The 27,965-nt window shown below is 42.5% G+C and overlaps 3 protein-coding genes across 5 annotated transcripts in view; 1 reads left to right on the top strand and 2 right to left on the bottom strand.

Moving 5' to 3' along the window:
- Positions 1-20,670, bottom strand: part of dgkza (diacylglycerol kinase, zeta a) — a 91,499-nt gene extending 70,829 nt beyond the window's left edge. The window contains exons 1-2 of one of the 2 annotated variants that reach the window (XM_079670898.1): positions 20,265-20,670; positions 19,898-20,013 (exon numbers count right to left, since the gene is read on the bottom strand). In XM_079670898.1, coding sequence (XP_079527024.1) covers positions 19,898-20,013; positions 20,265-20,390 — 242 coding nt within the window. In that variant the 5' untranslated portion in view covers positions 20,391-20,670. The remainder of the gene's footprint in view (positions 1-19,897; positions 20,014-20,264) is intronic. The other variant, XM_079670899.1, reaches the window with a different exon arrangement.
- Positions 20,315-25,861, top strand: cryaa (crystallin, alpha A). 2 transcript variants are annotated; one of them, XM_079670902.1, is made up of 4 exons: positions 20,315-20,419; positions 24,497-24,834; positions 25,143-25,265; positions 25,429-25,861. In XM_079670902.1, the coding sequence occupies exons 2-4, from the start codon at positions 24,637-24,639 to the stop codon at positions 25,636-25,638; spliced, it is 531 nt and encodes a 176-aa protein (XP_079527028.1). In that variant the 5' UTR covers positions 20,315-20,419; positions 24,497-24,636; the 3' UTR covers positions 25,639-25,861. The 2 variants fall into 2 exon arrangements, with proteins under 2 accessions (XP_079527028.1, XP_079527029.1); XM_079670903.1 differs by lacking the exon at positions 20,315-20,419 and adding an exon at positions 24,412-24,496 and having other exon boundaries at positions 24,602-24,834.
- Positions 25,862-26,290: 429 nt separating this feature from the next.
- Positions 26,291-27,965, bottom strand: part of hsf2bp (heat shock transcription factor 2 binding protein) — a 10,490-nt gene continuing 8,815 nt past the window's right edge. Inside the window, exons 8-9 of the mRNA XM_079668218.1 lie at positions 26,682-26,881; positions 26,291-26,563 (exon numbers count right to left, since the gene is read on the bottom strand). Of these exons, the coding sequence (XP_079524344.1) occupies positions 26,516-26,563; positions 26,682-26,881 (248 nt within the window). The 3' untranslated portion in view covers positions 26,291-26,515. The remainder of the gene's footprint in view (positions 26,564-26,681; positions 26,882-27,965) is intronic.

Raw genomic sequence — 27,965 nt, 5'->3', positions numbered from 1 at the left:
CCGATGTGTTTATGTGGATTCAAAAGTCGTAAATAATCTACAAAATGGAGGAGACCGATCTGATCGGAGCAACTGGGACAAATAATCCAACTGAAACTGGCATGGACAATGACTATGTTTTAAAAATGCGCTTATCCAGACAAGCCTGGTTTGGAAACTTTACAGGCTGAAGAAACATTTCTATTAAAGAAAGAATTATACATTTCTGTCTTTTTATGCCTTTAATAGCTACTAACTTGAATTTTTATTCAAATTAATTAATCAATTATTTTGTATATGTTATTGTAATGTAGAGACAAGGCTTTTAGTGACAATCATGTATTGCGTTACAATTATATACAAAAAAAAAAAGTCTAAATATGATATTTGGCCTCAAATCATCTGAGGCCTGGCTCCCCCCCTGCGATCTTTGGCTCCCCCCCGAGGGGGGCGCGCCCCCCAGGTTGGGAACCACTGCTTTAGGGAAGGAAAGGAGAAAATGCCCTCCAACAATACTTTGCGGTGTTACGGCAACACAACATCACGGAAACATCCGATCGTGGCCTACAAACTCAGATGTTACCGGTGCCTCTCAATCAAGTGCTTTGTGCTTATATGTTTTTGAATAAACGCTGATTACTGTAAAATGATCAAATGAAATCAACATTTCATAGTGTTTCCTGGGTTGTGTGGGTTTTCTGAAAATGACCAAAGCTGCAGAGGCTTTTACTACATGTATTTAAATTAGTAACTAGCTTTGAATGTAACTGTGTCTCAGAAATCTGGTTTGGCAGCCTGCAGCAGTCTGATCTGAACATCTTATCTTATCACCCTGGCTATGGTGTCAGCATTACCTAACTCTCCTGGTGTATATATAGATAGTGTTTAAAATTACATAACAATACAATATCTATATACTTTGTGTAGGAGAGGGTATAAAAGCATGTCCCTGACGCACACACACACACCTCCCCTCTCCTCGCTCTCATCAGTCACCCACTCAGTATTTCCATGACAAATGAAACGCCACTCAACAGCCAGTATTCAGAAAGAATCCTTTTAGCTTCCCAACACCCACTGCTGACCTCCTTCCAGTTTGTCTCTAATAAAGCAGTCTGATTATAAATTCAAACATTAATCCTTAACCTGACCCCGAAGCAATTTTCCTGTTGAGCAGCCCCTTCTCTTCTGTAGGGACATTGACATGTGAAAACACAGTGTACATCAAACTGCTGTGAGAAGAACTGCAGGTAAATCAGGGATCAAATAATACTTGATAGACAAGACAGGAAGTTAACACTAACAGGAACACTGTATGGGCTCTGCAGTGTCGTACGACTAGTTAGTGGAACAGAAACTGTGAACAGACTTGAACAGAAAACCTCAATCCTTGTACAATAGCCCTTACATACAGTGTATATATATATTTATCATATAGTGTATTAAGTGTTGTCTTTTCCTGGTTTTAAAAGCTGCATAACAGGTGTTTGGTATTCTCTTACAAATATAATTATATCATTTGGCTTTACCCACTTATTATATCTATATTAGTGATGATTATTGGTCAAAAACTAATTTATGAATCCATTGTTAAAGCACCAAGTGTCAACAATATCGTTGCAATATTGATATTGAGGTATTTGATGAAAACCTGGTGATATTTGATACTCTCCCATGTGGATGAATCAGATCTGCACCATCTGTCTGCTGACTGCTGCTCCATCTGTGGAGGCCTCATGGACCATTGTTAGTGCCAACTACACCCGGGAGTCAGGTGAACTCCGACAGCGTGGTCCCACTGCAGATGTAACGTAAGTCCTGATTAAATGGTGAACAAATATAACAGAATGCTGCAGAGAATGGATCCTGTCATGCATCGAGCCTCGTCCATGTTTTAATAAGCATACCACAAATAGGTGAGATAAAGCCGTAAATAAAATGGTTGTAAATGACCACTATTCCTCTCCACTGTGGGGGTGGGGGCAGTGATCGGTGACATTGATTAACCTACATCCTGTCTCTGACCCCTACACACTGTCAGTACTAGTTCAGTTATATGAAAATGTGCTCATATAACTGATCTGGTTTCAGCTGAATACGGACCATATTTTCCGAGGCTTTCACGTCCACGATAACAATACCAATATCACTCATGTAATCACTGCTAACCATTATCCAAGTCATACCATAGTGCTGTAGGTTCATGAAAGTGTATACCTTACAGGCAGCTTAGGCTAGGTAGTTATCATTCAGATTCACTTTAAACAGCTTGAACTGTTTTTCAAAGACAACAAAGAGTGATAAAGCAGAGGAGGTAAGGCAACATTACAGAACCATCTCTGCTGCCTGTTAAACATATTTGAGTGACAGGCCGTTAAGTTTGGACTCTTGTTTGTTGGGATAAAGGACAGTGACATTGTATGGGGTCACATATCTCTCTCTGCATCCCTTAATACTATCCAACAGAGTGTTGAAAGACCACAAGAGAAGGAAGCTGCTTGGCTCTGTTAGCTGTACTCTTCCCCCCTTCCCCTGGAACGGTCGACCTAAACATTTGTGCAAGATCAAAATGGTGATGACAGGTTGATGACTAGTCCTCATGACTTCACCTTTAGAGCAGGAGTGTCCAAACCTTTTTTTGCTGAGTGCATACAGAAACGTTTTAAGTGAAATAGAAAGGGTGTATTTCAAGCCTGCTATGCAAATAAGTGATTGGGCTCTTTTTATCAAATAAGATTAGTTAGAAAATGTTTTCAACTTGAATTGAATGAATTTGGGCTTATGTAATATATTTTCTACATATTTAAGAATATAAGACAAGCTTTTTTCTCAAACAGTGGTCCCCTCCATCCCCCCAGTGAGCTTCTATCAGCAGTATGGCTGAACAACATGCATAGTGAACAACACTCTGAGTGTGTCAGTTTGGGATTGGTGGGTTCCTGTCGGTCCTTTTGCCTCTTCTCTCTGCCATCTGGTGTATTGTTTTTTCTACATTATGCAACTTGTTTGGCTTGAGGCAAGAGGTGAATTGTTTCTCCCTCCCACGGCCGCAGCTGGTCAAGTTAATGCATCAACATTTGTCAATTATGATCATCGATAATATCATCAGAATCTTGCCTGGGGACCATTACCCTCACACGGATATGGAGGAGGAGAGGTGGGTGTCAAACAGAAACAGGACACATCTGTGAGGAACCAAAGCTCAAATGTAACTTGTATCTTTTATACTAATAATTCATGTATTCCCTGTCTTTGTGTGCCTTAGATTTTCTTTAATTATCTTTTTAATAAATATAATATATGTGCCATGTTTACTAGTGAAACCCTTACCTCACTTAGAGGCCTTACAAATAGTGGACGTCCACTCTCGGGAGAGGTACATTAGTGGTGCGGTTACCCAAACTGACAGACCTAATTCTACCCTTATCTCTGCCCCAGAGTGCATCACACCACTTTTCAACCCAGGAAAAGGGTTTGAAAGGCGGGGGGAAAGTGTTTTTAAACGTCTGGAGGAGAGTTTTAGCCTGTCATTTTGCACGATATCATTTAACTTGAACCTCTCCTGGAAATGCACAGAATATGTACATTTTTAGGAGAGGGTCAATGTTAAATGATATTGTGCAAAATGACAGGCTACAACTCAGGAATAAGTGTTTGAAAGGTGGGGAAAATGTGTTTGAAATAGTCTGATACTACCAGGGCTCATCACTGCACTTTACAAGACAGAAAAGGGCTTGAAACGTGGGGAAAAGGGGTGGAAATAGAGGCAGAGTTTATCCAGAGAGCAGGCTGTGCAGCACCTGGCTCTTCCACCCAGGAATAAGTGTTTGAAAGGTGGGGAATAGCGCATCAAAGGACGGACTTAAGACCTCCAGCATCTCTCCCTAACATGGGCACTCTGTTTATTTCAGACCTCCAGGAGAGAGACCGGGAAAAGACCCTCTATTTGTCCGCTCACATACCCCCAAAGGACGGACTTAAGACCTCCAGCATCTCTCCCTAACATGGGCACTCTGTTTATTTCAGACCTCCAGGAGAGAGACCGGGAAAAGACCCTCTATTTGTCCGCTCACATACCCCCAAAGGACGGACTTAAGACCTCCAGCATCTCTCCCTAACATGGGCACTCTGTTTATTTCAGACCTCCAGGAGAGAGAACAGGAAAAGACCCTCTCTTTGTCCGCTCACAGACCCCCAAAGGACGGACTTAAGACCTCCAGTATCTCTCCCTAACATGGCCACTTCCATAACCTTGCACACCGTGAGTGCCCGGGGACCCGCACTTAAGCACTCCCCCACGTACTAAACCCAGATATTCACACCCGCCAGAACCTCGTGCCCCTGGTAACCCTAAAAGGGGGTGGATGTTGTGGTGCTTTTCTGTCTGCCCATTAGCATCCAAATTCGGCCTTCTTATTGGCACCACCACCCCCCTTCTGGGCTGGAGGTTCAAACACTTTAACTTTTTTTCACCCTCCTCTGGCTTACACCTCCTCCGCCAACACTTGAGCGCTCATCACCGGGTTCAGCACCAAGGAGAGTGCCTCACCGGTGCTGATGGAAAGTGGCACTTTATCTGCCCCTGGGAACTTTCAAGGTTATATTTAATATTTATTTAATTATAACAATGTTTTTATTTGAACAAAAACAGTATACACAGTATGCATAACAAAAACAGTATACACAGTATGCATAACAAAAACAGTATAAATACTCCCAATGTTTAGCGGGGGCCCGGGGACCATATTAGGGGTCTAATTCGTACGGTGCACCAGGGCAAACAGGTTGAGTCCACGGCCCCTGCCTCCTCCTCAGGAGTGTCAACCAGCCCCGGTCCCGACTTCATTGGGTCCCGACGACTAAAAGGGGGTGGATTTTGTGGTGCTTTTCTGTCCGCCCATCAGCATCCATATTCGTCTTTCTTCACGGCACCACCACCCCTTCTGTGGAGGATGTTCTCATGCCCCTGGTGCATTCCACGGGTGGGTGCGCCTGGCAAAGCTGTGTACCCAAACTTAAGCACTCTCACTCTGACTAAACACATAAGGACATCCCGGTAAGACCTTTTTCGGGGCAGCCCCCGAAAAAAAATATTATGTGAAGCCACTGAGCACCGGTCCCCGGGGGAACCGGGCCTGGGGAAAGGCCAATTGCTGAATGCCGCAGACGACTAAGGCCGCTATGCAACAGTGGAGGGTTAGAGAAACAAATGTTTGCCTGGCACTCCGCGGCGAAGTGGGGAGGTTCCAGCCCGGAAATTCCACCCCACTGCGGAACCCGTGGTGGGACCCCTGAGTCAGACGGTTGGTCTTAGAAACGCTTCATATCGGTCTGCCCGGGAGGTAAGAGACATGCAGGGTTACCCCCACGCAGCACACCCTCCCGGCCATCAGAGTCGAACCCGCAGTTCGGAGGAACCGACCGACAAGCACCGGCATGTGGGCCGGGGAGGAGGCCCTCCGATGGCGGGTCACGTTTGCCATTCGATCAGTGAGTTGAGAGAAGAAGAACGCAGCAAAAATTGTCAAAATCCGTTAATGTACGGATGAGTGGGGGGGAAACGGCTGGACACAGGCCGTGGGGGGGCACCCGGGCAGTAATAAAAATAACCAGGGAAAAGGGGTGAAAATGACAAAAAGTATCCGAAAATAGTGCCTCATAAGGCGGGTAGAGTCCCCTGTCAACTCCCCTTACCACATTTGCCAGAGTAAAGTTTCTTGAGAACCAGCCTGGAAATCTTGAGGCATCAAATGATCCGAGCCAGAGTGCACAGTGAGCGGATACATTCCTCCAGGATATCAGACAGCCGTTTTTTTTTCTGAGTGCACCCAAACACCGGGCTTTAAATTCCATGCGGACGCTAGTCTGAATTTAATTTTTAAACATTTATCAACGGAGAAGCGGAGATGAAGCCCCGGACATGTTTCCGCTTCTCCGTTGCAACATGCAACGGAGAAGCAGAAAAGCGCCAAACGTATTTTCCCCTTCTCCGTTGATAAATGTTTAAAAATTCACTTCAAGCTACTAAGAAAATAAAATTCATTTCAATTATTTTTGACACCCAAATTCGGCCTGGAACCTCCAGGATTTGTGGGCTAAGCTTTAACATTGAACCTCTCCTGGAAATGCACAGGAGAGGTTCGATGTTAAATGATATCGTGCAAAATGACAGGCTAAAACCCAGGAATAAGTGTTTGAAAGGCCGGGGAAAAGTTGTTTAAAATAGTTTGATACTACCAGGGCTCATCGCTGCACTTTACAAGCCAGGAAAAGTGATTGAATCCTGGGTATACATGTTTTAAATAGTCTGATACCTCCAGGGTGCATCACCGCATTTTACAAGCCAGGGAAGGTGCCTGAATCCTGGGCAGTGTGCGAAAAAGTACACGTCCCACAGTCCGGGACGTGTTATTTACAATATCGGACAAGTAGATCTTTCAATTGACTTGTCCAGCGGACAAGTGACGTTTTTCGCCCTGATTTATTGTTAAATTATTGATAGATTCAGTTTACAAAGGCAGAACTCATTCGCAAATTGTACGTGTCCGCCATTGTTCGTTTAGAAATGTTAGTTTCGGTTCTGCTTGTCGATTCCTAATGAAATGCATCTCGCCGCTTTCTGTACAGTTAGACGGGGGCGGGGCGGGAATTGTAGCACAGTGGCAGGGTTGGGAAGCAAAACTCGGTTCCGAGTAGGAACAAATAACAATTGTCCGTTCCCGGGATTGATCAGAGTTGTGAGGACAGGAGGCGATGCCAAGCCCCGCGGACCGCAGCTCCCTCTCTCTGCTCCGGATCAGCTGATCGCTGCATGGTGCAGCTCAGCGTCTCTCTCTCTCTCTCTCTCTCTCTCTCTCTCTCTCTCTCTCTCTTTCTACACACAGCGGATTCACTGCCCGTTTAACAGCCTCATCTTTGTCAAACTTTCTTATGTTCTTTCTCTAACACGTAATGAAGGTTATTAGGACTTTTAGCTCCTTTGTTGTTAATATTGACCGCCATTTCCTTTATGAAGTGAAGCAGCCTCCCTGTGTCCTCGCGCTTTAATCATATCCCCGGACCCCCATACTCGGAGGAGCACAGGGATATCAGTATTGTTTATGAAGCAGGGTATAGAAATTATTGAAATTAAAATACTATCTATTTACTTTTACAAACAGTGAGCAGCTGGGCAGTTGCAGCATGTGTATTGAAGGACATGTGTAAGCGTCTTTGAGTTTTAGAAAAGCGCTAGGCCTATAGGCTATAAATATAATGTATTATTATTATTATTATTAGGCCTATGTGTTGGACATGTGTGGTTGGACTCTGTCTCACAGGCAGGTTGCAGCATGTGTGTTGCAGGACATGTGTTGGACACACAGACTGCGTGGTTGGACTCTGTCTCACAGGCAGGTTGCAGTGTAACATCAGAGGAGACTGGGCCAATTGTACATTCTTAAACTGCACCACTTAGAACTAACAAAACAATGCAGAGATTATGTTTATATAATTGTATTCAATAACCGTAAGAACTTAAACAGTATGAACTGATTTGTAAATAGGAATACAGATTTAACTTAATGTTTTCATAAATATATTTTTCTCCCAGTTTGTCATGGGACTTATTTTTACCCTCTCAAAGAACCGGAATCGAGAACCGAAAATAACTGGAATCGAAAAGCAGAACCGGAATCGTTCAAATCTAAACGATACCCAACCCTATGTGTGATGCAGTAAAATCTTACCGTGTCGTAAAAACCGTGGGAAAATGTGAAATACGATGGCGAAGAAGAAGATTCCAGTGGCCCCAATTTGTGTCCATTCTGGACAAGTGAAAATGTATTCGGACAAGTAAATTGCCAAACTCACTTGTCCATGGACAAGTACTCTCTAAAAACTTTTTCTCACACTGCTGGGTAAACATTGTTTAATTGTTTAAGTGTTTTTAAATGTGTGGAACAGTGTTTTGTCACTTTCAAAACTCTCCCATCATTGGCCGGAGAAATGGGGTCAATTTTGTATTCAATCTGACCGTTAGTGAGACGAAGTACGTACAATGACCGGAGTGATCCCATGTTAATTTTGTCCAAAAACCGGAGCATTCCCCCACCCAACACTAGCTATTCATATGGTCACCTTGTTATATTTATTAAACACGTTATTAATCAGAATCATTAACTCATAGTATACTTTTTGTAAACTCTTTTATCAGATAGGATGTGCACCATATTGAGGTGATTAAGAAATAAAGTCCTACTCATGTATATCATTAATAAGGATATTAAATATAATAAGTAATAATTATTTTTGATGATCCTCAGAAGTGGTGCAAGAGAAAAACTCAACTAAAATGGTCAAACTGATTGGAGCATGATTAAATTGTGATTTGATTTGTCACTAATAAGTCAGAGAGTCATTAGAAGACATCCAAGACCTCTAATCATGTTAGTCTAAGACATATCAAATTACACAGAATAAACACAATTATAGTCCAATGAGCATTCTTCTTGGCAGGAAGAGAGGTCCGGTAATCATCTGTGACAATACACCACGTCCCACACCCAGTCTAATGACCTGTCCTCACAGCCGTCTCTGTTGTCCCTGAACACCATTGTCTCCGGGTCATTACAAACACCAGATGCAGTGGTAACCTTTATTGTATTTTGAGTAAACAGCACCTTGTCGTCACGTAAAGCTGCTCAGTCACAGTGTTGTACTCAGCCTCACACAGAGTAAAGGTGACTGCTGACTGAGTCTAATGCCAGCATCACACGACTATGACGCCACTGTTGTGCAAAAACACTTTTTATCTTAAAGTGTGTTCATTCTATTTTTCGTCTCAATCTATACTGCTGTAACAATGTAAATCTGTGGGACGAATAAAGGCATTCTGGTTCTCTAAAAGGACAACAAAAGACAATATCTGTGTCTTCAGAATCAGAATCAGAATCAAGTTTATTGCCAGGTACGTTTACACATTGGTATCTGGTGGTGCGAACATAACAAATCTAAAAAAATAAGTTGCAAAGTAGGTAAAAGAAAAATATATTTACATAAGGATAATAAAAATAAGTATTTTTAAGAAACAATTTAGCATGAAAAAAGGATGCTAAAGACAAGTCAGGGTTCCCACGCTTGCCTTGAAAAAAATGTCCATGCTACCTCCTGATTTTCCAGGTAGCATATTAAGTGATGATCTATAGGCCCCTGAAGCTTTCCGCCCCCATCCGCGCCCCCCTCCCCTCACACACACAACCCCCTAGGACACCTGACTACTTACTTGATTTAAAAGATGTGCGAGTCAAGTCTACATTGTAAATGCTTAGATATTATGTCTTATTGATAATATCAATGCATGAAATAATGCAACAAGCTGTAGATGAACAACAATTTATTGAACTGGAACTTTGAAACACATGAGCACTGGGATTGATATATGTTCTCTCTTCCACTCCTCTCCTATCTCATCCTGTCCTCTTCTCTCCACACCTCCCCTCTTGTGTCCGCTCCTGTCTTCTCTTCCTACTCTTCTCAACTCCTCTCCACTCTTCTCCCTTTTCCTCTGTCATCCTCTACTCTCTTATCCTCCTCTTCTTCTCCTCTTTCATCTTCGCCCCTCTTCTCTTCCTCCTCCCTCTTTCCTTCTGTGCCCTCCTGGCTCCTCCCCCTCTCCACTCCTCTTCCTCCTCCTCTCTACAGCCTGAAGATCTGAAACAGAATGTTATTTTTGAGTTAAAATTGGTCATCTCCATAAGCTAAAATGGTGTTATATTTGTCTTTAGGAGGGTGACCAATAGATATTACAAACTTTCATACATCCATAAAGGCTATTGCGCATACCTCATTGCTTTAACTTATTGACAGACTCTTGCAGCTCTTTCAGGGCTTTGTCTAGAGCTGCCACCTCTTCCTTTTTATCAGCAACGCCTTTCCGATAGGCATTTGATTTTGACAGCAGTGTAAAATCGTGCTTCCTCTCTGCCATGACTGCCATTTCATGTGCTTCTTTCTCCATTGTTTCAGCGCTAGTCATTACTTTTTGCCGCTTTGTTTTCCCTTTCTGGATTTCCTGGGAGAGCTCCTTTCTTTTCTTCTCTTTAGTGGTTTGCTCTCTCAACTTCTTCTGGTCTTCCAGATACATCTCATATCTTGTCCTTGCTCCTCTGCAGTGTTGCTTTAGGTCTTTTGGAAGAGCTCCATCTGTGTGCCCAGCCATTGCATCGTGGACCAAGCGCATTGCTATTAGCGTCTTCTCCTGTAGGTTTTCAACAAGCATATCCTTGTTAACAGAGTACCCCCTTTTCTACTACAGCTTGTCCATGAGACAGCGTGAAGAGACATTGCATCTGCATACTCTTCTTTACCACTGAGATATCTTCTGAAGAATTCATCAAGTCTCCAGCTGTAAACAAATTCTTGGAACTCTGCTTTGTGTTGACATCAAGTGAGAATGCTTTATACTGAGAAAGGACTTTGTCACACTCTGTGGCAGGGCACCATCCAGCATTGAGGAGAACCTGAAGGAGTTTCTCAAACATTGCTGTTGTACTTTCGGTTTCTGTCACAATCATCAAAGGGTCAAGGGACCTCATGTGCCGCACAGCTGGATACATGAGAGGACTTCTCTCCATAATTTTCTTGCAGGTCATTGCGAGTAAGGAGACACATTCTTTTTTGAACTCCACGATTTTCACTGGATTTTCCTGGAGCTTCTCAGATGCCTTCTGCAAAGCCTGCTTGGTTGACAATCCTATGTCCAGGTGTTTGAGTGGGACATGGATTTGCTTCTCTTGGGGTCCAGTTTAGTGAGCTGGAGAGGTGTCTTGATCTTTGCCAGCTCTTCTCTCTTGATAAAGCATGACAGCAGGCCTGTCAGGGTGCTTTGGAGCTCCTTTGCCAAGAATGGCACCATTGGGGCATCTGTCTGAAATACCTTCAAAAAAGGCTTCAGCTGTCTTGCAACAAAAGCGAAAAACTCAAGGTTAGCCAGGAAAAGAGGGTCTTCGGTTGCCTTCTTGACTGTCAAGTAGGACGCAGATGTTGGCACTTTACTCTTCGGAAGTTTCTTGTGGCTGTGGATGTACGACATCACAGCTGGCCACACTTCGATTGCCCGCTCAGCAACTTACAAGTCTTCAACCCATCGAGTGGTTCAGAACTTCAGAGGAAATCTTGCCGTTTTAGTCAGCTCACTGAAATCCTCTCGCCTTGCTGGCGAGTCATGGAACACCTGCCAAAGCGCTCTCAGCGCATCTCCGATTTTCCAACCTGTTCCCCTCTCTCCGGTCTGGAAACTTCCATGCACAACATGCAGACCACAACTTCCCAGGTTGATGAACTTTGGTGCATCTGGGTCCTCTTTGCTCTTGTCTTCTTGGAATATTCTTAAGAACTTCCAATTCACTGTAGGGCCGTCCATCGATATTTGTAGGAGCTTCTTGGGGTCAGAGGTGACAGAGATCTGTTGATAATCTCCAAGAGCTTCTCTGCCTGAGTGTGTCCTAGGAACTCTGAAGTGAAGTAACGCACAGCTACTTTCCCTTTGCGTTTACTCCAGTAGCGCAGAATGATATCCATCTGTTCTGTTTGTGTCACTTTGTTAAGGCATTCGTCAAAAGACACTACATGACACTTTGCTTTTCTTACGTCTTCGATCAGCTGCTCTTTAAAATGAGGATACAAGCCAAAACATATAAGGTAAGCCGATTTTGTTGCGCCACATGTAAATTGTTTGGCAATTTCGCTGTCTGGGAACATCTGAGCAAAAGTGTTTGAAATGTCAGAGTTGGCGTTGAACGAGAAGTGTGACCTGACCATCTTCATGACCCAGCGAATCTCTGCTTCAAATACAGCTTGGCTTGAAAAAAATGTTTTCCCCTGAGCTCCAGAGCCTTTTTCCGTAGGCTGTTCACTGCTGGTACTGGGCACCTGACTGTCACTTTCGATATCCTGGCTTATTGGGCCGCTTCTTCCCTCTCCTGTTTTTGTAGACAAGAAATCTGTCATTCTTCTTTCATTATTTAGCTGTCTAGCTAACTTGGTGTGGGTTTGTCCTTTTGAATGCTCTTGAGGGAAGCGACCCCCATATTGCTGATGTCAAATGACTTGCGGCAAAACTTGCAATAAGCCTTGTGGACATCTCCTGGTACCTCTCCAATCCTTGTATTGAGAGTCATCTTTCCAATGTGACTTGAATCTGCCGCGTGTCATTGTCACTCACTCCTGTAATGCATCACACATTTGAGATTATGAGTCTTACGTAGAAGGGATAGTATGCCTACTCTTACTCTGTAAAATCTTTTGTAAATCAAACTAATGAACCTAAAAGGGAAAACATAAGGCTGGTTCCCTTGTGGTTCCTCAGTACAGCAACCCCACTAGTAAGCTTAGCTTAACAGTATAGATGTATAGAATCAGTCTAGGCATGATCAATGATTTTTCCAAAATGTCTCACCCCAAATATTCCTATTTAGTAGTATCATTTTTTTAAAGAAAAAAACGAAAAATCACAAAATAGCTAAAAGTAGATATAAGAATGAATGTTACAAAATGTATCAAGACTAGACTATTCATGTCAACTAGTATAGAAGTAATGTCACAGCCTAATGTGAAAATGTATTGGTAGTTAGCTAGCAATGCAAGCTAGCCAACACTAGCTAGTTAGTTAGCAAACTGAATGTTGGCTAGCAAGATTGCACTCCATGTGCTTGCTAACCATCATTAACCAATCCAAATTCAAAACAAACTCAAACTCAAGTTGCTAGCTAGTTAGCAAGATTGCACTGCTTACTAACTAACGTTGATAAACCCAAGTGTACCACAGTTAAAACACAGCTACTTACATTTGAGGATAAACTTGCATAAGAAGTTTCACTGTAGATGTCAAGGCTCCCGTGTTGGCTGGGAAATGCATGTATTTTACCCTTCTATTGAGATCGCGAGTAACGTTATTATTCCTGAAGTCCACCAATCCGAAACTATACTTTTAAAGTCCATATCACCAAGTTGCCTGCATCAAATTCCAACATCCAATATACCATATAGGATGCCAAGAGCATGCTCTAAAACATGGGATCATCCATTTCTATCTACAGTAAAAGCTGTTCACATGTAAAGGGTTTTTATAAACTCATCTTAATTCTGTGCTCAATAGTTTCATTTTATTACTATTTTACACCTCATCCAATAAACATTTCCAGGACAACTGTTTCTATTTCCATGTAAGTGTTCACTTTTGCTCAGTTTCCATGACTTTTCCATACCTGGAAAATGAAAAAATTAATTCCATGTTTTCCATGTTTTCCAGGTACTGTGGGAACCCTGCAAGTATTTAAACCAATTGAAATGTCAAGCCCTCCACAGAGATGAAGGAGATCGCAATCACTCAGTAAGTGTACTTCTGTGGGAAACACCTAACCACAGTAATGATGATGCTAATGAGGCTAATGTCAATCATCAAAGTAAATTGTATTGTTTTACCAGGTATGGTAAAAGTCAAAGTAGTGAGTGTGTACACGCTGCATTAGTGTATACAACACTGACAATCCAATGATGAAAAAGGGAAAGTACCTGGAGGACAAAATGTCAGGTTTTTTTAAGCTGATGCTACTGTTTGTGGGAAAAAGCAGCTCCACTAAAAAGAAACACACACATATAGAGTGCCACAGAGAGACACTGATCTTATGTAACTCCTCTGGTGAGTCAGGAGAACTGACAGCCTGAGCCGCCCCCGCCCCCACCACCAACACACACACACACACACACACACACACACACACACACACACACACACACACACACACACACACACACACACACACACATACACACACACACACACACACACACACACACACACACACACACACACACACACACAATCCCATCTAGATTACGGGTTCTGCTAAATGATGTTGAGATTATGCCTCGTGCTGGCAGGGACATAAGAAACTGTCTGATGAACAGCTTAACCGTGTCTCCGTATCTGAGACTAAAGCACAAAACACAGATTACAGTGTTTCTCGATTGCTAACACACTAAAATGATACATGAGGCACAATTATTTTTAACTGACACTCAAAGAGCAAAACATCGGCTCAAATCTCCAAAACTCTAAACACGCTTTCAGCTTTTCACACAATTTGCAAATCAACATGGCACTTTTTGCAAACCACTGCACACGTTTCTCCACGTAAGACACAGGAACTGACATAAGGTCACGTGTTAGCAGGTTTAAAACACTGATATTCAAAATGCCTCACACATGGACCAATGATCAAGAAACACGTTCCACCTAACCAAACACCTGCATAATTGTTGGCTCATCAATCAGGATGTTAGCACTATAAAAAGACCACAGGTGAGTACTTTCTTACAGCAACAATGGAAGCCAACATGGAAGCAAGAGGAAGAGGAAGAGCTGGGCTGAGAGTGAGAGGAGGAGGAAGAGGTGGGGTGAGAGTGAGAGGAGGAAGAATGAGAGGTAGAGGTAGAGCCGGAGGGAGAGGACGTGGACAAAGAAGAATACTCTCTAATGGAATGAAATGTTATCAACCAAGTGCTTTAGATCAGTGGTTCTCAGCTGGTCAGGCCTCGGGACCCACTTTTTCCTTTGTCAATAAATCGCGACCCGAAATGTTTGAACCACTCAAATCTATTCAACAAAAAATCGTGCTGTAACATATACGCTTTTCAGCATACAATATTAAAGTGAAGTACAGTGCATATATCCCTTCACAGAACTGAAGTAGGTTTAATGAGATGATGGAATCAAAGCTGAACTGTATAACATAAGAAGGCAGACATGCTGAAAACCCAACCCCAGCAGGGGGGTCTGGGGGGATTTTTGGAAATACTAACATATAAACTACGCATTCTGGTACACTCTGAGAAGAAAATAAATAAATCTATTACTACCCGACGTATTAATAATATTTGATGCCATTGTTTGTTTTTCACTTACAGTTTTTCTCGATTGCTAACACACAAAAATTATACATAAAGCACAATTATTTTAACTGACACTCAAAGAGCAAAACATCGGCTCAAATCTCCAAAACTCTAAATACGTTTTCAGCTTTTCACACAATTTGCAAATCAACATGGCACTTTTTGCAAACCACTGCACACGTTTCTCCACGTAAGACACAGGAACTGACATAAGGTCACGTGTTAGCTGGTTTAAAACACTGATATTCAAAATGCAGAATTGAACGTAGAGGTAGAGCTGGAGGGAGAGGACGTGGACAAAGAAGAAGACTCTCTAATGGAATGAAATGTTATCAACCATGGTTTGACGATGAGAGAGGCTCGACAGAGGGTTCAGCCTAATCTAAGCCGATTTACTGTTGCCTCTGTAATCCGGACACTTAGACTTGAAAACAGGTTAGTTACCAGTTTGTAGCTCTGCGTAATTCATGATCTATCAGTGCTTATGTCTGTTGTGTGAAACGTATTTACTTCATTACTGTAACTGAATTGTTGGCATGTTGCATACTATACTGTACAGACATCCTGCATAGTTTACTGTGGTAAACTTACTTTTATGCAACACAGACACTGAGCAACCACTATATCTTTGTTGTTTATCTGAAGGACTGAGAAACAAAGAGGTGCAGGTGGAAGGCTAAGGACTTTCTATGAGGCACAGGAAGCAGCAGTTACAAACTGGGTTTGGCAAACAATGCATCACACTTAGAGAGATCTGAAGGATAGTAACTATGTGCTGAGATGCATGTTGCACAATGTTATTTTTGAATAAAATGTGATTTTTTTTTCAACAACTCATTTGTATTTCTTCACTTACTGTATTTCTGTAAACTCAAGCAATCTTTCTCTGCAGAAACCTCTATGTACGAGCATAGCCCATAAAAGATGAAAGTGCTCTAGATTATGCTCAGCAGGGTGTAGCTGGGTGCTCAAACAATATAGTATTATGAATGAAGTGTGTTATATTTGGTGCTAAAGTATGCATTTGGTAAGTGTTTATGTAGTTTTGAGTGCAGTTCTTCATTTAGCAGGAGAAATGAGGTGTTTTGCACTTTGGGTGTGTGGTTTTGTGAATTGTGTTTAGTGTTCTGAGAAACTGAGCGATTTAAAAAAAAATGTGCGTTAGCAATCGAGAAAAACTGTAGTTCTGACAGCTGAACTTGCTGCTCCTCACAGAGAGAAGAGTAAAGAGGAGATAGTCTGTGTGACTTACTTTAAATTGTGGGTAAGGGTAGATAGCTCCCATTGTTCTGTGACCTGTCAATCATCAAACCGGGGGTCATATTTCATTATGTGTTCATTTTTATCTGAATTTGTACCCATGGATGTATAAAAAATTGTTCTACCGCAAAGTTATTCTCCGTGGGGACTTCCGGCAACAATCTTGATTCTGATTGGCCAGAAGACTCGAAAAAACATGAGCAAAGATATTTTATTGAGAAGATGATCACTACGTGACAGAAGTTTTCAAAAACGTTTATGGTCTCCGGTACTTCCAGTCCAACGCCTACTGCATGCACAGCTTTAGAAAATCGGGCCTTGAAAATAAAAGTTTGACTTTTTTCCCAAAAATATCTGCGACCCACTCGAAACGGGTCCGCGACCCACCAGTTGAGAACCACTGCTTTAGATTATGCTCTGCAGTGTGTAGTTGGGTGGTCAAACAATCTAGTATTCTAAATGAAGTGTGTTATATTTCGTGCAAAAAAACACAAAAGAATCGAGAAAAACTGTAATCTTCTGAAGTAGGGTAGGGGAAATGTGATACGCATATCAGATCACATTCAGTGCTCAGCATGTTTGCATGTTCAATGTCAAATACTTTCACGAAATTGCCCAGGTATGAAAGTTGCTTTAATTGTAGACTAAAGGCCGGACTCAAATATAACCTCCAACGAATGGTTGAAAATGTTTTATTTATGTTTTTTTATGTGTCAATTGTACAGTAAAAATGAAAAAAGATTAGCTGCCATGTCTCTGCCATCAGGGCGCAATTCAGTATTATCAGTAATCCTAACGGGATTGTGTGTGTGTGTGTGTGTGTGTGTGTGTGTGTGTGTGTGTGTGTGTGTGTGTGTGTGTGTGTGTGTGTGTGTGTGTGTGTGTGTGTGTGTGTGTGTGTGTGTGTGTGTGTGTGTGTGTGTGTGTGTGTGTGTGTGTGTGTGTGTGTGTGTGTGTGCGTGTGTGTGTCTTGTATCAGACACATGGTTTATTATCAGATAACATTGTATGTGTGTGCTTTCGTTCTGTCTCTCACTGCTCCCATACACACATCAAACACAATAAGGAAACACAATAAGAAAACTGAATATTAATAGAACAAGATCTATGCCATCAACATATACCGGTAAAAAAAAAAAAACGGTCAAACGAAGAAATAGAATCCAGTGATATCAGGACAAAAAAGCTCCTCACAATGCATGGAGGAGGAGAGAGCGTCAGAGCAACCTTTCTTTATGAATCTAAGATCCAGGAGGGCATCCGGAAGATGGCCGCAATTGACAAAATGCTAAATGAATGGCGGCAGAAACCTAATGAGGAGGCAGGAGGAGGGAAGGGACCATCACGTAAAGACAAGCCCCTGCAGGCATGTCCCACCGACAGATAGAGGAAGTGGCTGATATCCAGAAATCACACCAGTGGCTGTAAAAGTCTGAACGATAGCTCAGAGGTAATAATCATGGCGGCAGAATAACATGCGCTGATCACCAGATCCACAGAGGCAGGGGGCTTCTTTACCCAGGTTCAGGCTGGGTAAAGAAGCCCCTGAGACAGTCCAGCACTAGCAGCAAGAGGTGTTATTTTAAAATTACACACATAGGCCCGATATACACTCAAGGTGCACAGACCTATAGACATGCACTAATGCAAAGGTGGCAGAGTGAAAGGGACACCTACCAGCTACCAGTCCACCAGTCCAATCCAGTCCAGTGGTGTAAAGTACATTTACTCAAGTACTGTATTTAAGTTTGAGTATTTGCAGTTTCTGCTACATGTACTTCTACCCCACTACAATTCAGAGGTAAATAGTTTAGTTTTACTCCACTATGTTTATTAAATCCCTTTAGTTACTTTGCAGATTTTGATTTTTGATTCACAAGCTACTTTTACTTGAGTAACATTTTGGATGCAGGTCTTTTATTGTAAAAGTAATGTTGTATTCCTACACTGTACACGCCGCACTGGTACTTCTACTTTAACTTAAGTGAAAGATCAGAGTACTGATAATGAGAAACTAAAGTCCAACAAAACAATCGTCAGCACAAGATTGAATTTCTTCTAAAGCTTTCAATGACATCTTGTGTAGTCATGGAGGTGGTTCAGTTGTTGTCATGTGGAACTTTGGTCACATAATGAAAAGGGGGTCTTGTGTTGCAGCAGTGCTGTTCTCAGTGGAACCAAAGACGTCAGAGCTCCTCATCTTGGTGTTAAATGACTCGCTAAATAATGATGTCTCTGTATTCATCATCATCTGTGTATGTTTGTATGTCTGTGACAACCAGAATGGTCCCGGTGCAGCAGGCAGTGAGGAGGAAGGACTACAATCACATTAGAGATCATCACACAGCAGCCGTTTCTAAGGCAACCGACAGGCCAATGTGTCATTCATGGAGAAAGCATGTGCAACAGCATTACTATTGACAATACATGGAGCTGTAATGAGAAAGTACTAACGAATACAGCTGGTAAAATGTACTATAGATTGTACTGCCAACACAAGCTCACATCAAAGAGGCTGCTGGGAAATAGATGTGTGTGGTAAGAAGATTTCCAAATGAATGAGCCAAGAGAGGATTCAGTTTGGAAATGTGGACATAACCTTTAGTAAAGGAGAGTACAAAAAAGCAATAAAGGTCCTTCATCCTATCAGAGGGCTTTATGACCTGGCAGCAGATCACATCGTGGTTAGCTAGACCAGCCTCTCAAGTAAAAGTAATGTTACTTTAACATCATTTTACTGCAAAAGTACAACTATATACAAGTGACAAGGGGGTCCGTTGAGAAACTGGATTTGAAAACTACAGCCTCACACACACAGTTCAATTCTATACATTTACTTTTTATATATTCACCGCAATTCACTTCATAAGGTTTATGGAACTTGTATGTATATTGTATAGTTTGATTCTCCTACTGTAATACTGCGACATGATCCAACATAAGGGGGAGTAAGGACAATGTGCCAGCTGCACGAAGAAGTTTTAGAAATATTTTCATTGAAATAACTCTCCAAATCTGCTTTATGATCATCTTTACTGAACCGTTGTCCCCTTTTACTGTGTACTGAATGAGAGGCTGCTTCACTGACTCCAAACCTCTGGAGGAGAGCAGAGAAGAACTTGCTGTGAACTCTTATCTTCCTGTCGTAGTGCCAAGACAAAACTAAAACTGATTGGCTCTGTGGAGACCACATCTCTCTTTTCCTTCCTTTCTCCTTTCCTTCTTCCCTCCTTTCACTCTTTCCTTCTGTCCTTTTTAGCTTCTTTCCTTTATTAATCCCTTCCGCTTTTCCATCCTTTACTTCCTGCCTTATTCCCTTCTTATTCCTGTTGCTGCTTGAACACCTCAGCTCCCCCATGGGGATCAATAACGGTTCATTTTATCTGCTGACATGTTTTTCGTGGATTATATTCTGTCCGTGAGCAGATGGAGAAATACCAAAGTGACCATTGACATGAACACTTATAAACATGTGACCTAGGATGAGTAGGTCACATGATAACGATTAAATCACCTCCATTAGGATATCAGTGGGCTGAGAATAACCCCTGCTTATGTATGGTTCAACACATGAACATGTAGACAGCACCTTCAACTGTGACACATACACACACACCAGACTTGCACAACGTGGGAACACACAGACACACACTCAGAAATGGTCCTAACATTCAGGTAAAACAGGTTAGCTGGTGGTGGGCCACATTCCATTCTTTCTGTGTCCTACCTGTAGGACACTTGCTTCCTGAAGGTCAGCTGGACAAACTCTGCCTCCATCTGGGACACTGACAGCTGCCCCCTCTCGCCCACATGTGTCCTCTTCACCTCCTTCTCTCTAGCTCCCTAAAGAAAATACAAACACATTTCAATGATATGTCTTTATGTGCAGTCTTCCAGTTCCAGAGCCATAAGCCTGCTGTTTTGAATCGGGTCAGACGGGGACACGGTCCTCCTGTCAGCCTGCACACAGCTTCACAACAATATACTCTAAACAGATTCGTTATATCACCTACTAATTTACCACACTTAGAGAGATTGGACTATGCTAGCTGTAGGTATTAGGAAGTAGTCGGTGAACACTTCCACACACCCACCTGACAGATGCCGCCAGGCTGCAGCGGGCTCTCGGAGCTCCCCTCCGCCGCGAAGACGTCCTCCTCCTCCGCCACGTCCTCCAGCCCGGGCCGCTCCACAGCCGGAGGAGCGGAGTCCCTCATCATCCTGCACCCTGTCTTTAACCACTTCTAATGTAGGGGTATATTATCCTGTTAAACTTCCTGTTTTTTTTACAAGTTTCTCTTTCGGCGTGAAGCAGTCTGTGTTTGGCACGCGCGCTCTGTAGGAAGACCGGTTTAACGGCAGAGAGATAACCGCACTGATAGCAAGGACCACACACTAGGTTAATGTCTATATGGCATGTAACAGCAGCTCACTGACAGGAGGCAGGCAGCAGCAGCTCTCACGCGGGAAGAAAAGTTCTCCTGCTCGCTGTTCATGATGCTCTCTCTCTTTCCCTCTCTCTCTTTCCCTCTCTCTCTCTCGCTCTCTCGCCCTCTCTCTCTCTCTCTCTCTCCCTCGCGCGCGCACACACATTGTATATTGTGGTTGAGCAAACACTAACAGCGTGTGATCTGAAATAAAGATGGATATTATATTTAAAATACAAATATGAAGAATAAAAAATAATAATAATAATAATAGGAATGATAAAATACAATGATATTTAATAAAATAAATGAAAATATAAAAATATAAAAATGATAATAATAATACAATAAAATAAAATATACTAATAATAATAATTAGTAGTTTGTCCGTAATTATATGTGTACTGTCAGTACTGAGTGTGTACTTTGGCAGGTACTTGTCAGTTCTGTACTTAAGTGGGAAATTGAGGTATTTCAACATTATACTACTCTATACTTTTACTTCACTGCCATTAATTACCATAGCAGATGTTGATGTTTGGGCACTGATTTTGTAATATATGCTAATAGGAAACCAGTGTTTACACGTTGCCATGACAATCCCAAGTCCAAATGTGCCATTTCTAATTGTCAAGTAGTTTTCTTTAAGAAATTATAATAGATCTAATTATTAATTTCATGACTGTGAATGTGTTATATCATCCACTGGCTTCAATGCAAACACACGTGCACACTGACATGCACAAATATTTTCTGTTTGTCCTATACAACATTCTCTCTTTTTACTGGTGATCATAAGAGCTGATATTCATTGGTAGAGTAGTCCCAGTTTTATTTTTAGGATGTGTATCTGGGTCAGGAAGGCTTTTGAGTTTAAAGGGTGTGGTGTGATGTCAGTCCAGCAGGAGGCAGCAGAACTGTAAGAGCAGGGATATCAAAGTTTAAAATACAAACTTTTAAAACATACTGTAACTATTAATCAGAGGTGGGAGAAGTACTCAGATCTTGTACTTGAGTAAAAGTAGAAGTAACAGAGTACAGGAATACTCAGCATTCAAAATGTTGCTTAAGTAAAAGTAGAAAAGTATTGGCATCAAAATATACTTCAAGTACCAATAGTAAATCGAGTCATTGTGCAGATTGGTCCAGAATAATATATATGATATGTTTTATAATGATTGATCATCAAAGTATTCTCAAAGCTGGTAAAGGTGCAGCTAGTTTGAATGACTTTGTATACTGCAGGGTAGCTTGTGAATTTACTCCAGGTGGAACGAAAGCCTGATTTAACACTTGATTATATTTACCATCATTTATCCACATCTGTAAAGTAATTAAAGGTACAAAATAAAGGTAATGGAGTAAAAGTCACCTCTTAATTTGAGTGGAGTAGAAGTATAAAGTAGCAAAAAATTGAAATACCCAAGTAAAGTCCAAGTACCTCAAAATTGTACTTAAGTACTTGATTAAATGTACTCAGTTACTTACGTCACTGCTATTAATGTACAGCAACACACATCACAAATCCACAGTCCTTGTTCTCTGCAAGGACGGTATCTTTATGCTCATAATGATCATTTGTTGGTTTTGGAGGGAGGCCTGAGACTGTCAGTTATAGCACTTTTCAAATATCTTGCGAGCAATATTTTTGATTTGGCAACACTGCTGTTTTTTTCAGGTTTTCTTCAGTTATACCTTTTGGAATTTGAACCACACCTGCTTATTCCAGTGTTACCTAACCAAGCTTCAAAGGGGAGTCTAAGAAATCTGAGTCTCAGATATTCCAAAAAAGTTTTCCTTCTCTTATTGTCCTTCCCACATGAAGTTTTTAGCTTTTTAATAGGAGTACATACATGTATCTGTGAATGAGCATGAGCAGGCTGTCAGCCAGAAGCAGCTTTAGAGAACTGTGGAAACACGGAGCATACAGCCATTGTCTGTGCCATTGATAAAAACACAGAATGCTGACTCTGCTTGACTGCAGTCCAACAATCTGTCTGCAGCAGCTCGTAACCCCAAACCCAGACACATCGCAAACCGGCCCGGCCCGGCCCGGTTGCTCTTGGCTGGGGGTGCATGGAGCGGCTAAGCCTCTGTGCTGCTGGCCAAAGCCCTGTGGGATTACACTAATGCAGGTGGCGGGAATCCACTGCTGGGGAAACAACGGGGATGGGAAGTGACATGACATTAGAGTTCATTCTGAGATACTAGCTGTGGCCTGTTGTTAGATGCATTAAGTGTTGTCCTCTACATTTAATGTTTTTCTGTTCTAACTAGCTTTAGCTGAGTAGCACGCAGTAACAGCTGTTTAGGCTTTAGCTGTTGGTAAGCCACGCAACTATAGGACTGAGGTTGTCGTAAATATGTTGAAATATGGCAAAAACCCTCTGTCTGTCATTGAAGAATATCAAATCCACTGATTAATAAAGGTCCAGGAGCCGCTGCTCAAAGAGCAAGCTGAAAAAAGTGTCTGCACTGTAAGAAGGCTAGAAATGAAAGACTGTAACATTTACCCAGAGCCCAAAGAGGCATCTTCCCAATGTTTGGTTTGTACAACTAATAGTACATGTAGAATACTTAGAAGGAAAATCAGCTAATTCTGGCAGCCGCTAGCGTATAATGGGAGAACTTAGGGATGGCGAAGACCAGTCTGGGTGCTGCTTTCTGAATAAGCTGCAGAGGTTGGATGGCCCTTGCTGATAGACCAGCCAGGAGGGAGTTGCAGAAGTCAGGGCGTGAGATGAAAAGAGCCTGGACCAGAACCTGTGTTGCATTCTGGGACAGAACAGGACGAATCCTTCCGATGTTGTAGAGTGTTTCTGCAGGAGCGGGGAGTAGCAGTGATGTTGGCAGTGAAGTACAGTTGGTTGTCCATAGTCACACCAAGATTACTTGAGGTCTGAGTCGAGGGGCTGATGTTGGTAGAAAGATCATTGTTAGGAGAGTCCTTCCCTGGGATGAAGAGTACCGTAGTTCTGTAATTGTAGATGGAGCTTCAGGTGGTGCGCAGACATCCACTGAGCGATGCAGAGATATGTGCGGTTATCAGTTGAGGTAGAAGAAGCCATGAGAGCGAATCACAGAGCAGAGTGAATTGGTGTACAAAGAAAAAAGAAGCGGACCTAGGACTGACCCCTGTGGGACCCCAGTCAGGAGATGACAAGGATCTGATAAAGACCCTCCGTAGATACCTTGTATGTGTGGTTTTTGAAGAAAGATTAGCAGGGAGTGCAGAGCCTGATACTCCCAGTTTACACCTGTGCATGAAAATCAAGCTTTGGCTGGTCATCGTAGCATGCTCTTGTCGTCAACCGCACTCAGGGTTCCAGGGGTCTTTAGCAACTAGCTTATTGGTGCTAGCATGTTGCCTGTGTAGATGCTTTGAAGATTAGATGTCATGTCATTAGATGTTTCTGACCTGGGCACAGTTTTCACTTCACCATCACATTTTTGTCCTATTGCAAAACTTATTAAAAAATAGTGTGCATATCTCCAACACTCAAAATACATCTTATGTGGCTCTGGCATTTTTGATGTGTCCCTCCAGGAAATTGTGCCCCAAAGTTACGTCCCGTTTTTTAGATATGGGTAATGAGTACATTATTATCTCCATTGACCATATCCAAGCAGCATTTTGTCTCTATTGAACCATACAGTGTTATGTCAATAGATGTGTGTGTCTGTCTGCTTGATGCTCCATCACTCAGGTGTAATCCTCCCGACCCCTCTGCCCAGAAGGGTTTGTTTTGGCAGCCCTGGGTGTCTGGTGTGTGGAAGGGCACTGGGTTGCACCAGAGTCTGGACCCAGCAATGCCCCCCCTCCCCAATTCTGCTGACGGGGCATGAGATAATGCCATTCCAGAGGGATTGTGGGTAAAGCCTCTCTTTCTGGCTCTCAGGTATATAAACCGCTGTGGAGCTGCACTGTGAATCATACTGCTTCTCCTCCACACTCTGTTCTCGCCATCTCACCTCCCCTCCTCCACCCGCTGGATTCTGAACAGGAACATCTGAGCTACACCCAGCTGTGTGATTCACTATGGACATTTCCATCCAGCACCCCTGGTTCAGACGGGCCATGGGCTCCGTCTACCCCGCCAGACTCTTTGACCAGTTCTTCGGAGAGGGCATGTTTGACTACGACTTCTTCCCCTACACCACCTCCAGCATCAGCCCCTACTACAGACAGTCCCTGTTCCGAAGCTTCTTGGATTCCTCAAACTCCGGCACCTCTGAGGTAACTCCTTCCTGTCTCGTCCTCTCGGGTACATGTAGAGACCAACTTAGTTGATCTCAGAGGGTCTCAGGAGAACAGATACAGAGAAGAATTAAATTAATCCACTCACGAACAAGAAAGTTATGATAATGATATCGTCTTTAAACTAAGTTTTACACTTAGTTCTTTCATAAAAAGTAAGATGCTTAGTTTAATAGAATTTACCAGTACACAACTTGTCTCAGTGGGCTCTACAGATGAAAGCACGCTCTTAAAAATCCATTTATACTTAGACAACGTTCTGAAGTCTGTGTATTGTGCCCCCCCAGGTGAGGTCTGACAGGGATAAGTACACTTTGTACCTGGATGTCAAACACTTCTCTCCTGAAGAGATCAGTGTGAAGGTGACCGGGGACTACGTGGAGATCCAGGGCAAGCATGGAGAGAGACAGGTGGGTCTTCAACATCATATTTCTCAGAGGGGGCTGCGTAGTAGAAACAGTATGTGCGTTATCTATATATGTATAAGTGATATTACAACAGATGTGTTATAGTGTTATGTAAGATAGAAATGTATTTGTTTGAGTGAACCTCAATAATGATTCTGTTTTACAGGATGACCACGGTTACATCTCTCGTGAGTTCCACCGCCGCTACCGCCTCCCCTCCAGTGTGGACCAATCAGCAATCAGCTGTAGCCTGTCAGCTGACGGGCTGCTGACCCTGAGCGGGCCAAAGGTCAACGGGGGGAGCGAATCCGGCCGCAGCGAGCGCAGCATCCCTGTCACCCGCGACGAGAAGACCAACTCTGCTGTGTCCTCTTAGATGACGAGTAGGGGGGGCCATACCCTGCATCCACAGAACCCCCTCTCTTCTTCTGCCCCCTCTCCCTCAGAGGATACCTGTCGCTTCACTCTCTCCTCTGTTGACTCTTCTTGGCGCTTTCGCCCAGTATATTTAGTATTATCGTTTAGAGCTTTACAAAAACCTCCCCATAAGGGTGCTTATGTGCTGGGGGGGCTAGAGTTGTGGGAAGGGGGGTACATGTCGCACATCTGGTCCCAGAGTTTGCATCAGTAAGCCCTGGCTGTTCCCTTCTTGTGCTGAATGTTAGAACCCCCCCCCCCCCCCCCCCTCTTTTGTCTTAAATATATCCTGTACTGTAGTCTTGCATTGTTTAATGGATACCTGCTCATTACTGAGAAGTCCATAGTAAAGAAACATTCAATAAAGCTGTATACTTCACAAAGGTAACCTGTGTGGCTGTATTCTTCATGTTAACAGCTCCATCAATAACTAGGTTATTAGTGTCTGTGAGTGTTTCAAAGGCTTTGAAGCTGCGTCTGCTAAACTCCCTCACCAGGTCTGTGGACTCTATGGAAACTGCCTTTACTCTTACATCGTGTCAATGTGTTTGGGTGTTACATTCATTTACCTTAAGTTAGAAGCTGTTGTAATGAAAAGAGAGACAGTGCTCTGAAAGTGTGAACCTTTAATGTCTCAACATTAACAAACATTTACACAACGGGTAACAACTAACAAGACACAATAATGAACAAAACAGAAAGATTAACGAGAACAGTGCAAGTAAAAAAGGTGTTACTGTTTAGAAAATATAATGTTCCTTTTACTTCAATAATGATTATACAATGAAAACCTGAATTTGCACAGACAGACAGATATAGTGTGAGACGAAGGGCAGTCAGACAGCAGGAGGATTGAAGATACTGCTCTGCTTACCTCCCCGACTCTGGAAACACACACACTCTTCAGTTCATCATGTCCACATTTAAAATAAGCAATTTCTACTATCGTAAAATGATGTAAACCCCCCCAACGTGTTGAATGTGCTGTGCAGTGAGTGGCACCTGTTTGAGGGTCTGCAGGTCCTCCAGGGTCTGCTGGGCGGCCAGTCTGAGGCCCGGCTGCAGGCTGGAGGTCAGCCGGCTCACAGCCGCCTGCAGCCGGGGGTCCAGCAGGGGGGGGCCCAGAAGGAGAAGCACTTCCTCCTCCAGCAGCACCGACTGCAGGAGCCGCACCGAGTGGAGGCACACCTCCCAGTCTCCGTCTGTCACACACACATCAGAGGCTGCATTTGTACAACTGCATGCTTTATTAAAGGCTTATTCATACGTAACATTTTTACTTTAAATGGATAAATGTTGTGCAGATGACCACACCTGAAACGTGTGCTCTTCTTAAATTGTACTTCTTAAATATATGTGTAAATATATATAACCCAGTAGTATTCATGTGTTAATATTTTAAGACCATATTTTAAATAAATTCAGCCAATTCAAGTTGAAAACATTTTCTAACAAATCTTAGAGGATAAAAAAAGTCACGTATTTACATAACAAGCTAGAAATACACCCTTCATATTTCCCCTTATTATAAGCAATCTAAGGCTTTTGTTATAAGGAATGAGCTGCAACACTTCATGTAACAGTAGCAAATGAAACCCTATGGAGAGCTGGGATGTAGACTGTTTTTTTTCTTAGCGCATTGTCGGAGTCGGGAGGCCTGTTCATTTATTCCGGCAATTACTCAGACCTACTAATTGACCTAACAGAGGCTATTGAGTCTATGTACGTTTACTACCAGGCTCGGATCCACCTGGATCAGCAAGATCTCACCTCTATTAACTCCTGAAGAACCAGGTTCAATTAACTGCTGTTTCAATTCAGACGACACGCTAAATCCGTTTAAGCGATCCCGAAGGATTTGGGTATCAGTAATGAGGTGTGGCCCTACCTAAGGCTGAGTGTGGCAGATGTGCAATCTTACCTTTAAGCAGGAGAGGAGAGCGCAGATTTATTTTAAATTGTCCCAATCCAAAAAGGTGGGATGATTTTATTTGAAGAAAATGGTCCACACTTTTAGAGGGTTTTTACCTTCTCTCGTTACAATCATACCAAACATATCATGCTGTGGTCCTTTTCTAATATAAAACCTCAATTCACAGTTTTACATTTCTTATATTCAATTCTAACTTCAACTGGAATATATTTGATTATATTTGATTATCATTGATTATAATATATTATCGTTTGAATTATTCAACTTAATATGGAGACCTCAACAGCATACATGATTGATTTTGCTAACTTATAACTTACACTATATCTGTATTGGGCCCTCAGTGAAAACAG

The sequence above is a fragment of the Notothenia rossii genome (genome assembly GCF_949606895.1).
Source record: "Notothenia rossii genome assembly, chromosome: 3".
In the NCBI taxonomy this organism is placed as follows: domain Eukaryota; kingdom Metazoa; phylum Chordata; class Actinopteri; order Perciformes; family Nototheniidae; genus Notothenia; species Notothenia rossii.
Note: the sequence above shows the minus strand (reverse complement) of the source record. Positions and strands in the feature narration are given on the sequence as shown.

Excerpts from the sequence above, each read along its gene's own strand:
- cryaa (XM_079670902.1), top strand. The coding sequence starts at position 24,637 with ATGGACATTTCCATCCAGCACCCCTGGTTCAGACGGGCCATGGGCTCC. Across the intron at positions 24,835-25,142 it reads CAAACTCCGGCACCTCTGAG|GTGAGGTCTGACAGGGATAA; the intron begins GTAACTCCTTCC and ends GTGCCCCCCCAG. Across the intron at positions 25,266-25,428 it reads GCAAGCATGGAGAGAGACAG|GATGACCACGGTTACATCTC; the intron begins GTGGGTCTTCAA and ends TCTGTTTTACAG.